We start from the raw sequence: 15,832 nt of genomic DNA, 5'->3' as shown, positions 1-15,832 counted from the left end.
GCTCCTACTACACTTACCATACAGTAAACATTGGCATTAGAAAACTTAATAAATGGGTGGGCATGGTGGCTCATGCCTTATAATCCCAGCACTTTTCAGGCTGAGGCAGGAGGATTTCCCGTGTTTTAGACTAGCCTGGGCTACAGTGTGAGAATCTGTCTTTAAAACACAAAACAAAGCATAAAACCAAGGAAAAATAAATACATCAGTCAGTTTTCAGGGCTGGGAAGATGGCTCGGTCAGTAAATGCTTGCCAAGCAGGAGGACATGAGTTTGAATCCCAGCATCCACATAAAAACCTTATGTGGCAATACGCATACCTGTAACCCCAGCACTCTTTAGGGCTGGAGATAGAGGCTTGCTAGGTCCAGTTTCAGTGAGAGATGCTCTCTCAAGGGGCTATTCTGGAGCATGATAGAGTTGCATCCTCTGGCGTTCTCACGCACATACACAGACACACATATACACAATACCACACACAGTACATCATATACAAAGACACACAAAACGGGCCTCATGGCATGCACTTGTAATCCTAGCACTAGGGAGAAGACAGGAAGATGCTGGGGCTTCCTGGCTGGTCTAGCCAAACATCAAGCTCCAAGTTCAGTGAGACCTTGTCTCAAAAAATAAGGTTAAAAAAATTACTATATGATGAAAAAGTAAGGTGAAGAGCAATCAAGACATCCGGCACTGACTTCCAGCTTCCATACACAGGTATACATATATGCATGTCTTCACACATAGGTGCATAAAACACACAGTTTTCAAATTCAGTTGTCCAAGTTGCACAAAAAGTTGAATAGGAGCCGGGCAGTGGTGGCGCACACCTTTAATCCCAGCGCTCGGGAGGCAGAGGCAGGCCTGTGAGTTCGAGGCCAGCCTGGTCTACAAGAGCTAGTTCTAGGACAGGAACCAAAAACTACGGAGAAACCCTGTCTCGAAAAATCCAAAAAAGAAAAGTTGAGTAGGAAATAATTGAAACTAAGTGATGGACATATTCAAGGGTATTGGAGAGACTTGGTGTCTCTGAGTCTTGTGATGTCAATAATAGATGTCAATATTGAGAAGACAGTGGGCAGCTAAGAACTGGGGCGATGGTATTGAGAGTACTGCCATGTTACAAACCTTGGGAAGGGTTACACGGCTGTGTTGAGAAATCCACTGTTTATCCGTGTCTATTCTTCAGAGATACTGGTTTGGATTAGGATATAAGAACTATATTGTGTGTACTCTCTGTGTTAAAACTCTGTCTTGCTCATTTTCAAGTCCTTTCCATGTATGTATGTATGTATGTTTTATGTTTTTCAGGACAGGGTTTCTCCTCTATGTACCCCTGGCTGTCCTGGAATTTACTTGTAGACCGGCCAGTCTCAAACTCAGATATCCCCCTACCTCTGCTTCCCAGTGCTGAAATTAAAGAACGATGTGCCACCACTCCCCAGCCAAGGCCTTCTCTTGAAAAGTAGTATGCTGCCAATTTCCCTGATCCCGTTGTATGGCTCTTGTTTCTTCCGCCTCCAGTCTGCAAATGCAAGTAAATGCCCGTGTGGTGTCCTTTTCCATATAGCTTATTATTCACTTTGGGATGTGTATGAGTGCACGGATGGTGGCTTCCATGCACTTGTGTGCCTGTGTGTTTGGGAGACACAGGGCAATTGTGTTATTCATGCAGTGCCGTTCACCATGGTCTTTTAAAACAAGAGTACTTATAATAATGGCCTGCAACTTACCAGTCAGGCTGCGCTGTCTGGCAGCAAGCCCCAGGGATCCTCCTTTCTCTATCTCCCAAGCCCTGATATCACAAGCGTGTACCGCCACACCTGGCTTTTTCACATGGGGTCTAGGGATTGAGCTCAAGTCTACTTAGTCCATTATTAATTGAGCTCTTTCTCTTTTTCTGAGACAGAGTTTCTCTGTATAGTCCTGGCTGTTCTGGAACTCACTTTGTATACCAGACTGGCCTCGAACTCAGAGAGGATCTGCCTGCCTCTGCTTCCCTCTGCCTCCCTCATGCTGAGATTAAAAATGTGCACCACCACTGCCTGGCTTGACCTACCTCTTATATTTGCTTTTTGAGTGAACAATACTATCCTGAAGATCAATATGTATCAGTACACAGGAGCTCCTGGTACTTTCTTACATTTATTTATTTTGTATATAGGGTGGGGATATATACATGCCACATACATATGTAGAAGTTAGGGAATAAACTAGATTGTTGGTTCTCCCCTTTCTATCATGTAAGTTCCAGGAATCAAACTCAGGTTATCAGGCTAATTATTGGCAAATGCGTCTACCCACTGAACCATCTCATTGGCCCCAATTCTTCTTGCTAACATGTTTCTCCCTTTATGCTGCGTAGAATGCCATTGTGTCAATTTTAACTAGCTCCTTACAGGCAGCTTTTATTTCCAATTGTTTCCTGTTTAAAAACTGTTCATTAACAATCTTACATGTAGATATATCTATGCAGAAGGGTCTGTACAATACATTTTCCATATAGTGTTGTTGAATTGAAATATAAATATATTTATAATATTAAGTACTGAGAAACAGCCCCCATTTAGGGGGTTCTATCTTATACTTCAGTAAGATATCTGGCTTTACTGAATGGGTTCCTGCTATAACTACACTGTGAAGAGCTGTGGTAGATTGAATATTACTTAAAATGAGAAAGACGAAATCAGTGAGATATGTAGGGTATTTACATATTTTAAATAACTAGGTTCTAAATTTTATGCTCTGTCTAACCTTTAATTCTTTTTTTTTAAACAGCATAGTTGTTCCCCGAATCTCTGTGTACAGAATGTTTTTGTAGAAACACATGACAGGAATTTTCCATTGGTCGCCTTCTTTACCAACAGGTTTGCAATTGTTTTGTTTATACAATTATTGCTGCAGCTATGACTTTTAAAATAGTAGATATGAAAAAAGAATGAAAAGATGAAATATAGCCCCAAATATCTGATATCATAAAATACTCAGTTATCCTAAACTGTTAACTATTCAGTAAAAATTTAAACAGTTGGAATTTGTATTCTTATTCTCATTTAGAGTTTTGTTTGTTTGTTTGGTTTTTGTTTGGTTTTTGTTTGGTTTTCAAGACAGGGTTTCTCTGTGTAGCCCTGGCTGCCCTGGAACTAACTCTTGTAGACCAGGCTGACCTCAAACTCACAGTTCTGCCTGCTTTTGCCTCCCGAGTGCTGGGATTAAAGGCTTGCATCACCACCGCCCAGTTTAGAGTTAATTCTTAAGGGGCTGAGGACATGAGATTGCGTAGTTCGGTTCAGGAGAACATGAGGAAAACTGGTTTATCCTTTTTGTTTTGATCAACAGAGTTCCCATTTTTACTGTGCATACTCAGAATATAGTATTAGAACAAACTTCCTTATGTAGTTTTATAATTTGACTTACTACTAAATATAAACATTTTCTTTTACAACAGTTAATAAAATTGTGTATGTTGGAGAAAACCTTCAGTAATTTTGCAGAAGGTAGACGGGTCCTGAAGGACCCCAGGATGCAGATCCCTCCATTCAGACAGCAAGGTTTATTTAACAACTTACTGCAGGTTTCTCCTGGTTCTGACTGCCGGGTTTCCCAGCCCAACGCAGCAGTGAGTCCCAAAACCACACTGAATGAGAAGTACAGTCTTCCACAGTTCTTAAAAATGTAGGAGAGGGGCTGGAGAGATGGCTCAGCGGTTAAGAGCACTGACTGCTCTTCCTGAGGACCGGGGTTCAAATCCCAGCGCCCCATGGCAGCTCACAACTGTCTGAAAATCTATTTCCAGGGGATCTGACACCTTCACACCAATGCACATAAAATAAAGCTAAATAAACTATAAAAAAAATTTTAAAAAAATGTAGGAGAAAAATACAAGAAGAAATATTGAGAAAAAATAGCAAATGGCTTTAATTCATAAAATCATTGTCAAAACACCCAAAGGAAAACATTAGTATCCCGAAGTAAAAACAGCAGTTGAAAAAGGCAACTGTCCCACATAAGAAATATGCCTGTTTCCTGTATCTGCTTTAAAGTCTGAATTACTCCATCTGCTTGTGTGCCACAACCTTTATGTTTGCACAACACCATTCCTCATAGATATACTTTGTTATATAGTATTTTGGGAGGCTTGAAATAAAAGTCAAATGATTAGATGGTGTGGAAAGAGAATAGAGCAACTTGAGGATGGTTCATTTTGTGAATATGAAAATTGGCATATTCAAGGTTGATTCATGTGGAAGAATTATTTAGGGTGATTTAGGATTCTTTTTTATTTCTACTTTCTAGGTATGTGAAAGCAAGAACAGAACTGACATGGGATTATGGTTATGAAGCTGGGACCGTGCCTGAAAAGGAAATCCTCTGCCAGTGTGGGGTTAATAAGTGTCGGAAAAAAATAATATAACCTTGTCTTGACCGTCTCTCGTCAAGCTGGACCTACATCAGTTGTCAATGAAATCATGGTTGATTCTTTGGTTTCACATGCTCAGGGTATTCATGTTTTATATCTAATTTCCTATAACGTAGGTCAAAACAAAATAAGGACACTCTGATATGCATCAAGTAGCACTTGTTATTGTTACTTAACTTTACTTGAGTAGAATGTAAATAATATTTTATGTACATACCATTGTATAATTTATAACTTTCTAGTTTATATATTTAGACAAAAATTACAATAGAATTTGTATGTTTCTAAATTGTTTTTGTGATTTGTTTTGTTTTTTGAGACAAGGTTTCTCTGTAACTTTGGCTGTGCTGGAACTCCCTCTGTAGACCAGGCTGGTCTCAAACTCACAGAGATCCACCTGTCTCTGCCTTCCGAAAGCTGGGATTAAAGGCATGCGCCACTACCATGCCGTATGTGTGTGTGTTGTGTATGTGTGTGTGTTGCCCCAAAGGACAAAATTTTACATCTTTAACCTACAAAGTTGATGTTAAATTCCTGACAGTTCACTGACCATTATGAACTACACATGAGGGGCAAGAGTCTGAAGAACGCGTAGGCACTAACTATATGCACATTAAAATTGAAAGTATTGTTCCTTGTTGAGAATTGAACGCATGGCCTTCTGCATGCTAGGCAGTCACTCTAGCAAAAGCTACATCTTTAGCCCTCCAAAGTTATTTATTACTTCATTGTCCCGTTAGCCACTCCGTAGGAAGTCGTTCTGAAACTTCCTTTCCAGTTCCTCTGTGGGGGCTGCACAAGACCGCAGGAGCAGAGAAACCTGGAAGAACATTCCTATTTTTTTCTACACAGATAGAGCTACCAGTAAAGGAATCTTGAAGCTAGTGAAAATTGGGTTATGTAGAATGAAAGGAATCACATTACAAAGAGAAACAGCAGTTGGCGCTGCAGGCAGGTGAGTATTCACAGTAAGTTACTAAAATGAAGTGAGGAGACCGGATAGTTATGGGGAATTGCTTGTCCAAAGGGGACTGTTGGGAGACAGCCTGCCTCCTTGAGTTCTTCCTTAGGAGTCCATTTGACTTTCAGAAAAAGATGTTTTATCAATGTCATCCTCTTGGAGAAAGTTTTTCAGAAAGCCCGAGTACGTTACCTGGTGTTGGTCACTGCCAGCACACTCCACTTGACAGCCTAGACTTATCCTTTTCCGTGTGTTATTTTTTTTTCCCCAAAATGGGTGAAACAGTCACTTTTGGAAATAAAGACTGGGAAGTAAGTGTTTTGAGACTATACACTCTTGGAATGTCTGTTTTAGACTTTCTGGGTGTTTTGGCAGGGTGTAGAATTCTTACCCACTTGACATTTGTAGTATTACCTTTGTCCTGCTGCACTGTCTCTAGACAACGTCTGTTTTCATCCCTTCTGTCGGGTACTTGGTGAGTTTTCAGCTTGAAAACTTTGTCCTTCCATGAGAAAATCTTAACCAATTTAAGGATTTCTCTTCTTTGGGATTAGTTACCAAAATGTTAGAATTACAAATTGGCTTTCCAATTTTTTAATGGAATTTTTTATTAATTCTTTGAAAATTTCATACAATATGCTTTGGTCATATTCGCCTCCGCCCATCCACTATTTTCCCACTCCCTCTCAACTTTTTCTTTCTTATTTTTTATTTTTCTTATTTCTACATTTTCTTTCTTATTTTTATTTTTTTTTTAAGTAACCCAACTCCAATTTATGCTGTCCATATATTCCTGTGGCCATCAGGTGCCACTCACTCTCCTTTCCCCAGAAGCCATCAACTGTGAGTGTCTCCTCAGGGTTGGGGCTCACGAGCCCCACCTCATGCTAGAAGGCTGCTGGTGGTGGGTTTGCTCTTTTGCAGGCAGCCGCAGCAGAGAGCGTGTTACGTCCAGAAGAGTCTTTCAGTTCAGTCCTATCGTTCTGCCCCTTCAGTAACAGCCCGAGCCAGCTTTCTGATCTTTTTAATGATAACTTTTTGATTTTTGCGATTATAATAAAATACCATTCCCCCCACTTCCCTCTTCTCTCTCCAGTACTTCCCATGTACCACCCCACCACTTGCTGTCAAATTCATGGTCTTTTTCTTTTATTACATTTGTGTGTGTATGTTTATTTAGGAATTTGTATATATTCATATATATTATACACATTCCTAAATAAATACATGCATCCTGCTCAGCCTGTGTAATGTTACTTGTACGTACCTGTTTTCAAGGATGGTATTGGATGACCAATTGATGTGGTTTTCCCTATTTCTTCTGCTTTCAGCGTTCCTCAGTAACCTGCAGTTCTTTGTCTAGAACTGAGACCTGGGCTTTTCCCTTTCCGTGCTGGCGTGTCTTGGTGTCGTCCTTGTTCAGCTTATGTTTAGGCGGCCATGTGAGACTGTGTGTAACTGTTCTGTGTGTGTCTGCCATGTACCTGTGTATGTGTGTATTGTATGGTGTTCCCCATAAAGAGCTTTATTCTGTATTTACTGAATAGCACAGAAAGGAACATATGAGCAAAGGGATAAAATACTTTTCAGAAACCTATAGAAGAGTTTTACAAAGGATTGAGTTATTGGCCTCCATTGATCCCTACAAGAAGCAGCACTATAAATCAGCTAGTCTCCATAAGTGCATGCCTTTGGCTTTTAAGATAGCTGGTTGCTGCCCTCTTCCAAAAGCTTGCACAGAAACTTCTGGTACCATGGAAGTTAGTCTAAAGAGGTTCTCAAGTCAGACCTAAGTTGGGTCCTCTGGGACCTATGTCTGAAGTACATAGTGTCTTTAGCAATAGGGATTTAACATCTCATCTCATCTCATCTCAGAGCAACCGAGGGCAATAGCAATAGCCTGTGTATTTTGGGAGTCTGGCCAACAAATTAAAAGGGCTTCCCGTGTGTGGTGTTGGGGGTCTTGCTAGATAGTCTTGAGGGAAACACTGCCAGCCCAAATGGTGAAATTCCATTTAAACTTACATGTGTGCACAGACTGAAGTGTATTATAGTTCTTTTCACTAGATACATTATGATTCTTAGGACTTGTTCAGACTTCCTTCCTGTTATTTTAAGGTCTTCCCCTCTCTCCTGTATTTATGCCTCCTGCCCCCACACACTTTCTGATTTCTTACCTTTTTATTTGTACTTTTGTCTTCCTCCTCTGCTTTACGAGTCTTCAAACTATCTGTTGCATTGTGTTTTTCTAGTCTGCTAATTTTTATTGGTTGATGTAAATATGGTCATTGTGTGTTCCACTTTATCAATCTCCATCCCGTCCCCTTGAGACAGTCTGCACTGAACCTGGCTTGCCATTTTATCCAGACTGGGTAGGCAAGCAAGCCCAGCCTTCTCTGTTGCACATTCCACCCTTGACTGCCCGGCGTGAGTTTTGTTTCTAAGAGCTTTCTTGTCTTCTTTGAGAATTCTTTTTTGAGACAGGGGCTTACTGTGTAGCCCTAGCTGGGCTTAGAGCCATAGAAATTGTCCTGTCTCTGTTTCCCAAGTACTGCGGTTAAAGGTGTGTGTCCCAATGCCCAGGGAGAATCCTTTAAAGAATCCCATTTTGGTCCATAGCTGTAATAGTTATGTCTTTTAAGATATTATTTATGGGCCAAAGAGATGGCTCAGCAGTAAAGGCACAAGCTGCCATGCCCAACAACCTGACTTCAGTCCCTGGTGGTATAAGTATGTTGGTCTGCCCAGTCACCCTTTAAGAGACAAGTTCTGCCCACTCCCAATACCCCCTTCCCGCCAAAGCAAGCTGGTCTCCCTTCTGTCTTCCTCTTTCTCTGTCCCTTCTTAAGAGACAGCCTCAGCCTCCCTCCTCCCCCTCCTCTTTCCTCTCTCTGTCCCTTCGTCTCTCTCTTTCTCTCTCCCTGCATAATCCTTGCCTACCCTTACACCCTCTCAATATCTCCTTACCCAAACTCTTTTCCAAACATGGTGTATCTGTCTGTCCCTTACCTGCCAACTGTCGCGTGGTCCCCTCAACAGCAGGGGGACCTTCCAGGGTCACTCGTGCTGTACGTGCTGTAAGTCTTTAACCTGGGACCCACATGATAGGAGAGAATTGCTGTGATCCGAAGTGACTGACTGCCATGTGTATGCCATAGCACGCATGTGCACATTGAAATGTGCACTAATAAAAATATACTATTTAAATGTGTATGTACCTGCCTATACAAGCAGTCATGTGGATATGTTCCTTTAAGGCCTCTGTTTTTCTGTAAAGATCTGCACCTTAAGCCTCTCCACCGATTCAATAATCTGAATCAGACGAAATCAAACCAAATTAGAAAAAGCCCAGGTTTAATAAGATACCCTGCAGAGGGGAGACTGGAAAGGAAGACCAGAAAACCACGTGTTTATTCTCTGGGGGACAGTTTAAATACCCTTTGGGAGTGGTCTTGACTATTCTGGGGAGAGGTCATTGTTTGGAGGGCTTTCTCTGGGGCAGAGTCTGGACTGAGGCAACTCCTAGGGGAGAGGGGGTTTGGGGTGGAACTTTCGTCTGCACATTCCAGACTCTTTGGATATATGGCTGCCAAGGACTGGGTTGGGATTTTCACCCAAACATTCTAGACTCTTTGGATATATGTATGCCAAAGGCTGAGGTCTTCAATCTGAACATGCCCCAATCTTGCTATGGTCTTTATCTGTGAAGTTAGAGGCTTTCCTCGGAATTACAGATTTTGCTCTTTAGGTTTTCCGAGACAGGATTTCTCTGTGTAACTCTGGCTGTCCTGGTACTCACTCTATATACCAGGCTAGCCTTAAATCCTCCGCCTGCCTCTGTCTCCCAAGCGCTGGGATTAGAAGTGTGCACACCACTGCCCAGCTTGCTCATTTATTCTTTTTTTTAAGTATTTATTTATTATGTATACAATATTCTGTCTGTGTCTGAAGGCCAGGAGAGGGCACCAGACCCCATTACAGATGGTTGTGAGCCACCATGTGGTTGCCGGGAATTGAACTCAGGACCTTTGGAAGAGCAGGCAATGCTCTTAACCACTGAGCCGTCTCTCATGAGCTCATTTATTCTCTCTGAAGAGTGTGAGAAAGGACTTGTCTTGTACCCATCCTGTGCTAGGACCTTTCATTTTGCCCAAGCTGTCCACGTTGCCTTGTCTAGTTGCCCTTTCTTCTGTCAGGCCATCTGCACTTTGTCCCCTCAGTGCAACCTCCCCGAAGTTTATCTTTAAGTCCCCAGCAAAGCCCTGAGCTTTTCAAATTATATTTTCTATATGTTAGTACCTACGTGGATATTTCTGTTTGTCACACGACTGAAAAGTCTGGATTTGCATGGTGCTTTGTGCCACATTGATGTTAAGTAAAGATTCCTTACTGGCAACTCTGTCTAGGATTCTTAATTTTGTTTTGTTTAAAGATACTACTGCGTAGGCCAAAGGGTGTGGTAGAATCTTCAAAAATACAGATCAGTTGTTTCTTAAGCTAAAAACAGGAAGAATGGGGGTTCCTGGTGTGGTTTTTGCTTATTATTATTATTTTTTTTTTTAAAAAAAACTTTTTGAGGACGATTTGGGGTTGTCAACTTGACACACCTGGGAAGAGGGAACTTCAAGGATTTGCCTCCATCGGATTGGAGGGACTTTTCCCTGACTGCTAGTAGATGCAGGAGGGCACAGGCCACTGTGGCAGCTCCACCACTGGGCAGGTGGTTGTGGGTTGTACTGCAAAGCAGGTTAGAGAGCCAAGGGAGGCAAGCCAGAAAGCGTGGCTGCTCCTGCCTTCTTCCTTGTCTTCCCTGGATGACGACTAAACTGTTGGTCAAAAACGTCCTCTCTTAGCCGGGCGGTGGTGGCGCATGCCTTTAATCCCAGCACTTGGGAGGCAGAGGCAGGCGGATCTCTGTGAGTTCGAGGCCAGCCTGGTCTACAAGAGCTAGTTCCAGGACAGGCTCCAAAGCCACAGAGAAACCCTGTCTCGATAAACAAAACAAAACAAAACAAAAAAATGCCCTCTCTTCCCCTCAGTTATCTTGGGCCATGATGTTCATCAATCACATCGACAGAGAAACCAAGCTGCTACCGCTGCAGCATTACGCTGGAATTGCTCAGTCATCTTTTCATGAGCAACTTATCAGAAAAAAAGCTAAACCAAAAAGCAAGGCTTTTAGCATTATTGCTTTGTGAATAAAGTGGCTGTCCTTTGTTATAGATTTTTGCTGTAGCTGACTTCCCTTCTGTTAGATGTTTGGGAATTAATTCCCTAGTTCAGAACAGTTTCCTACTGCCAGGCCTCATTCCTCTCTCCTAGTTAAGTGTAGAGATCTGCCTTCCTGCAGTTATCTTTATCAGCAGGCATTTTGCCAATGCTTAGTGTGCAGACATAGAGCACCCCATCTAAGATAGTCACAAATCTCCAAGGACATAGAATTACTACCTGTCCAAGCTGCTGCTCTGGTTTACCTCACTCAAAAGATTCCTAACTCCTTAGGCTCACTTTAGCCTCAGTTTACTGATGAGTTTTAGTTCAGGACTCTCAAGGACAGCAGAAGGGATAATTAACTGTAACCCAGAGAAAAACCCACAACCCCCACGATCAGAGCAGCTGATAACAGCAAACCCCAGAACTGCTAATTTAGAAGCCTGGGTCTCTTCTTCCCCTAGAGCCATAAGTATAACTCCAGACTAGACCCATATTCTCTACAGCATCTGGTGTCTGTGCTAATCCTATCAAGAGCCTTTTATGTAGGTTGCTTGGTTACCTGATTCTATGGATGCTTGGAGAAGAAAACAGCGGATTTAAAATACAATCTGCGCCCTGTTCATAATCTTACTGAAAATAAACATTTTAGTTCCTAATTTACCACCTAATAATGCAGCATAGTGCACTAACCTTACCTCTAAGAATCCCCGGATGATTTAATTTCTTTCTTAATTAACTTTATCCATTAAGTTCGCTGGATGTCTACTAGCCACTCCCATGGATTTCTCTCTCTCTCTCTCTCTCTCTCTCTCTCTCTCTCTCTCTCTCTCTCTCTCTCTCTCTCTCTCTCTCTCTCTGTGGGGGGTGTGTGTGTGGTAGAACCCTTATCTGATTTTCTATGGGTCTCTGGAGCCTGCTAGAGCTGGGGAATTGTTGGTTTTATGACCGGGAACATTTGTAACAGGTAGAACAAGGTAGAACAAAGAGCAAGGGAGAATTGATAGAAACGAGAAAGAAGAATAAGGAAACGTAGACAGATGATTCCTGTTTTGAGTAGATTTCTTACCCCTCAGATCTTTACCCCTCCCCCTTTAGCTATTCATGGCAGCATCTTTAATTGAACCCTGAAGGGAAGCTTTAAAGGCTAGAACTTTAAGGCTCCCCTTACCAAAGGAGAACACCATAAAAAAAAGGGAAAAAAAACCCCACTATTCAGAGCTGAAGATCTGCAAGCAAACTGGATTTGCACCTCCTCCCAACATCCTGCTTGCTCTCACCACTCAGACTTAGAGAAACGAAACTAGAAATTAAAACTAGAAATTAACTTATCAGTGGCACTTCCTGGAGCACAGCTGCATAGCCATGGCCCAAGAGACACCATCGGCTGGTGGCCCGGTCCCTGCTGGTGAGTACCAGGTGGTGGCCAGCGGGAAGGGACCACTCTCCACCTACCCCTTTCCCCAGCCCTGGGAGCCTTGATTACCATGGAGACTGTAAGGTGTGGCCAAGGGCAGAGCTGGGCATACAGCCACTGGGAGAGCTGTAGGCACTGGGGACCTCGGGAGGCTGAATCTTGTAGGCTGGCTGGTTCCATCCTCTGGGGTCCTTGCTTCACAGGTTCGGAAGCTCTGCACTTTAAAAGTTAGTACGTAAGATGTGCTGTTGGGAAGGGAGGGTAAACTTTATCGGGGATGCTAGAAACCTGGACAGGAGAAAGAGTTTGGCACAACTGGGGAATACCGAGGGACAGCTTGTGGGGGTTGCAAGTAGCCATCAGTTTCTGAGAACCCTGAGGTGTGCGGGCTGATGTTTCAGGTCTACCCTTAGTGACAGTCTCCTTGTGATGATATGATCTTCTCTTGAGGGCATGGTATTGTCAGTTTTGTGATCCAAAGATTCCCGGGATCCTCTTAGAAAGACACGTAAAGAATGTAAAGGAAGGGCTCTTCCAGGACAGGAAACAGAAACAAAGGCCGGTGTTGACAGGCTTTGATTTTGTGCCTGTCTTGTGCAGGCAGCCACAGCTGCAAACACAACTGCTTTGAATTTATGATTATAGCATTTCTGTCATGTCTAGAAGACACTGTTTCTATAAACCTTAGAATCTTTCCGTCCCCTTTCCCACAGTGTTTCCCGAGCCTTGGGAGGTTATTGTGGTTGTCTCATTTATGGCTGAGCATGCCACAGACACTTATTCTCTACACTTGGACGAGTTGTGAACTTGAAAATAAGACTCCATTGCTGAAGATGCCACATTTTTTAGTCAAGGGACACAGAAAAATTAAGCAATTACCAGGAAGTTCTTCCGTATTGGCTAATTCTCATAGTTGTGGAAATTGCCATGTAGACTGTTGGGGAAAAAAAGGAGTCAACAATCTTACACAGCTGTGAACACTGTAAGCTCCCATGACAACCAGCACAGCAATGCATGTTCACGGGTGCAATAATGGCACAAGTGTTATAGGGGTAGCCAACTGATTTCTACCTGGACTTAAGGCCCACAGGAGGCAGCACATACCTGATACTGTAAGTCTTGACCAAGAGCTCGTAGGCCCCAGAGGTGGGCCTACTACTACTATTTTTGCTAAATAGATATGGTATCAAACATCATTCTAAATTCTCATCTCTGCCCAAAGATAAGTGCAGCTCTCAGACATCAGAGAATTTCCTTGTTAATTTTACACATTCAGTAAGGACCCTGGAAGCTTTTCAGTGACACCACAGCCACCTTTGTGGCTTGTTCTGCTTCTGTTGACAACACTGGTCTAGAACACTGCACAGTGGCTGTACCACACAAGAAACACTACCTCTTACACTGCTGATTTTGTCATTGTTCCAGGAGTTAAGGCTGTCATAAAAACCGGCTTCCTTAAGACTGGAAGAGCTAGCAAGGCCATGAAATGCTTTTCTGTTTTTAACCTGGATGTTATTTGTAGAGAACTGTCAGGCTCCAGAAATGATGGAGAAAAAGATCTGTGCCTTCTGCCCTGAAAACCATGACTGGAGTGTGATATACTGCGCACGATCAGAGAATATAGCTGCTCATGAAAACTGTTTGGTAAGTTACTTGAAAACACCTTTAAAACTACATGTGTAGGGCTGGAGAGATGGTTCAGTGGTTAAGAGCACTGGTTGCTCTTCCAGAGGACCTCGGTTCCATTTCTGGGACCCATGTGGTGTCTCATAACTACCCATAACCCCAGTCTCAGGGTATCTGGCCCCTAAGGGTGAAAGACCCCCAATGAGGGCTGCCTTTCAGTCTGGGGAGACCCCTCCCAAGAAACAGCGAAACCACACGTTCGGATGCAAACAGCAAGAGGCTTTTATTCGCAGGTACCTGCGCCCGCAGACTGGGGAAAAGTCTTTTTATAGGAAAGAGGGTAGCAGAAGCAGATTACAGAAGCAAATGCATGGTTATTGGTCAGTTGGAATGGGGCAAGGGGCACAGGTGGTTTTTCCTTTCCCAGAATAGATGTATGGGATCAGATATCCTGTTTTTCTCTTGGTTCTTCCTTTCCTAGCCCAGATGTATGGCAACAGGTTTCCTGTTAATTGATTCTATAGCTATAGACATCCTGCCTTGCAGCCTGGAACCCTGACCTCACTCTGCATTTACATTGTTCGTCAAAAGCCTTGTGAAATGACGTTACAGCAGCTAAGCTGGGATCTTCTGTAGGGGAGATTGTTTCTCCTGTGAATTGCTGATATATTCTAAGTTGGGCACATGTGCTGACTATAGGCATCCTGTTTCCCCTAGGCAAACGGGATGTTCTCATGAGAGCCGGCTAGCTGCAGGTCCTGAGAGGGTCCTGAGGGTCTCAAGCGGACAGGATGTTTCTCATGAGAGCCGGCCAGCTGTGGGTTATGGGGGGGGGGGGCTGGGCTCGTTATTGCTGCTAACTTAATGCTACTAGGTAGGGGTCTGCTAACTTAATGCTACTAGGTAGGGGTCTTTTATTCTTTCAAGGGCATTTATTACACATGTGGTAATCGTCTTACATGCAGCCAAAATGCCCACAGATACAAAATAAAGATTTAAAAGCATAACATGACGCCTACGTGAGCACTTTCACCTTGATGACTCTGTACCCACTGAATCATCCTCCAACCCCCAATTTTATGATCTCTTAAACTATTTGTTTCATTGAGTTTCTCTGGAGAATTCTATTGTGGTGATAATTAGGAGCCTTGTCTTGTTTCTATCAAGAGTATTGTTTTTATCAGGAGTATAGCTTTTAAAGTCTCATCTAAATTTGCATATACTTTAGACTGTAATATTTCATTTTTTAAAAAATGTCTTGACTATTCTTTCTACACAGATGTCATCTTTTACTTATTTTGTGTTGAAAGTTAGCACATTAAAAATGTTTTCTCTCCATCTATTGAAATGATCTTCTAGCCAGGCACTTTAATCCCAACACTCAGGAAGCAGAGACAGGGGTATCTCTGTGAGTTCGAGACCAGCCTGGTTTGCAAGAGCTAGTTCAGGACAGCCAGGGATGTGACATAGAGAAACCCTGTCTCGAAGAACCAAAAAAGGAAAGAAAAAAGAAACGATCTTCTACATTTATTTTTTAATCTCTGGCTACAGCAGGGTACATTATTTTATTTCAGGTTGGTTTGCTTGTTTGGTTGTTTTTTTCTTTGTTTGTTTTTTTTTTCCGTGTGTGTTTTGAGACAGGACTCCCTGGCTAGCCTGGATCTCGGTATATAGAGGAAACTGTCCTCAAACACACAGAGATTCACCTGCCTCTGCCTCCTGAGAGCTGAAACCAAAGCTCTGTGCCACCACACCCAGCTGTCGGGTCTGTTTGGGATTATGTGCCATCTGTCCTGTAAACTTAGTGTTTCTACAAGCAAGGACATTCTCTCATTTAGTTAGAATTTAGCCAACAAGATCAGACATAGCATTGGGTCTGTAGTACCATCAGTCCTCAAATTGGAGTTTCGCCTGTTATCCTAACACGACAGGTTGAAGCATATGGGTTCCATGAAACTTTCAGCCCCAAAGCCTTTTTCTTTTAACCTGTGTGTACTAGATTTTTCCCTGTTGTTAAACCATTTCTGATGGACTGTGAATTCGCCAGTATTTTTAGCAAACTTTATTGGCATACTTTTCTTCCTTTTTTTTTATTGATAAAAGGAGAGTAAAAAAAAAAAACAAATTTCTACCTCCTTCCAGCCTCCCATTTCCCTCCCCCTCCTCCCACTCTTCTCCCCCTCCTCCCACTCTTCTC

General features: G+C 42.7%; 1 protein-coding gene across 5 annotated transcripts in view; it reads left to right on the top strand.

Annotated features, from left to right (window-relative positions):
* Setdb2 (SET domain bifurcated histone lysine methyltransferase 2) overlaps positions 1-15,832 on the top strand; it is a 63,829-nt gene that overhangs the window by 30,133 nt on the left and 17,864 nt on the right. For 3 of the 5 annotated variants that reach the window (XM_075949920.1, XM_075949919.1, XM_075949918.1), the window contains 2 exons: positions 2,779-2,867; positions 4,297-5,227. In XM_075949920.1, coding sequence (XP_075806035.1) covers positions 2,779-2,867; positions 4,297-4,414 — 207 coding nt within the window. In that variant the 3' untranslated portion in view covers positions 4,415-5,227. Of the gene's footprint in view, positions 1-2,778; positions 2,868-4,296; positions 5,228-11,857; positions 12,001-13,531; positions 13,654-15,832 lie in introns of those variants that run through there. The other 2 variants (XM_075949922.1, XM_075949921.1) reach the window with 2 other exon arrangements.

This window comes from Microtus pennsylvanicus, chromosome 15 (assembly GCF_037038515.1).
Source record: "Microtus pennsylvanicus isolate mMicPen1 chromosome 15, mMicPen1.hap1, whole genome shotgun sequence".
NCBI classification, from domain to species: Eukaryota; Metazoa; Chordata; class Mammalia; order Rodentia; family Cricetidae; genus Microtus; species Microtus pennsylvanicus.
The sequence above is the reverse complement of the archived record's forward strand: the minus strand, read 5'-3'. Positions and strand labels throughout refer to the sequence as shown.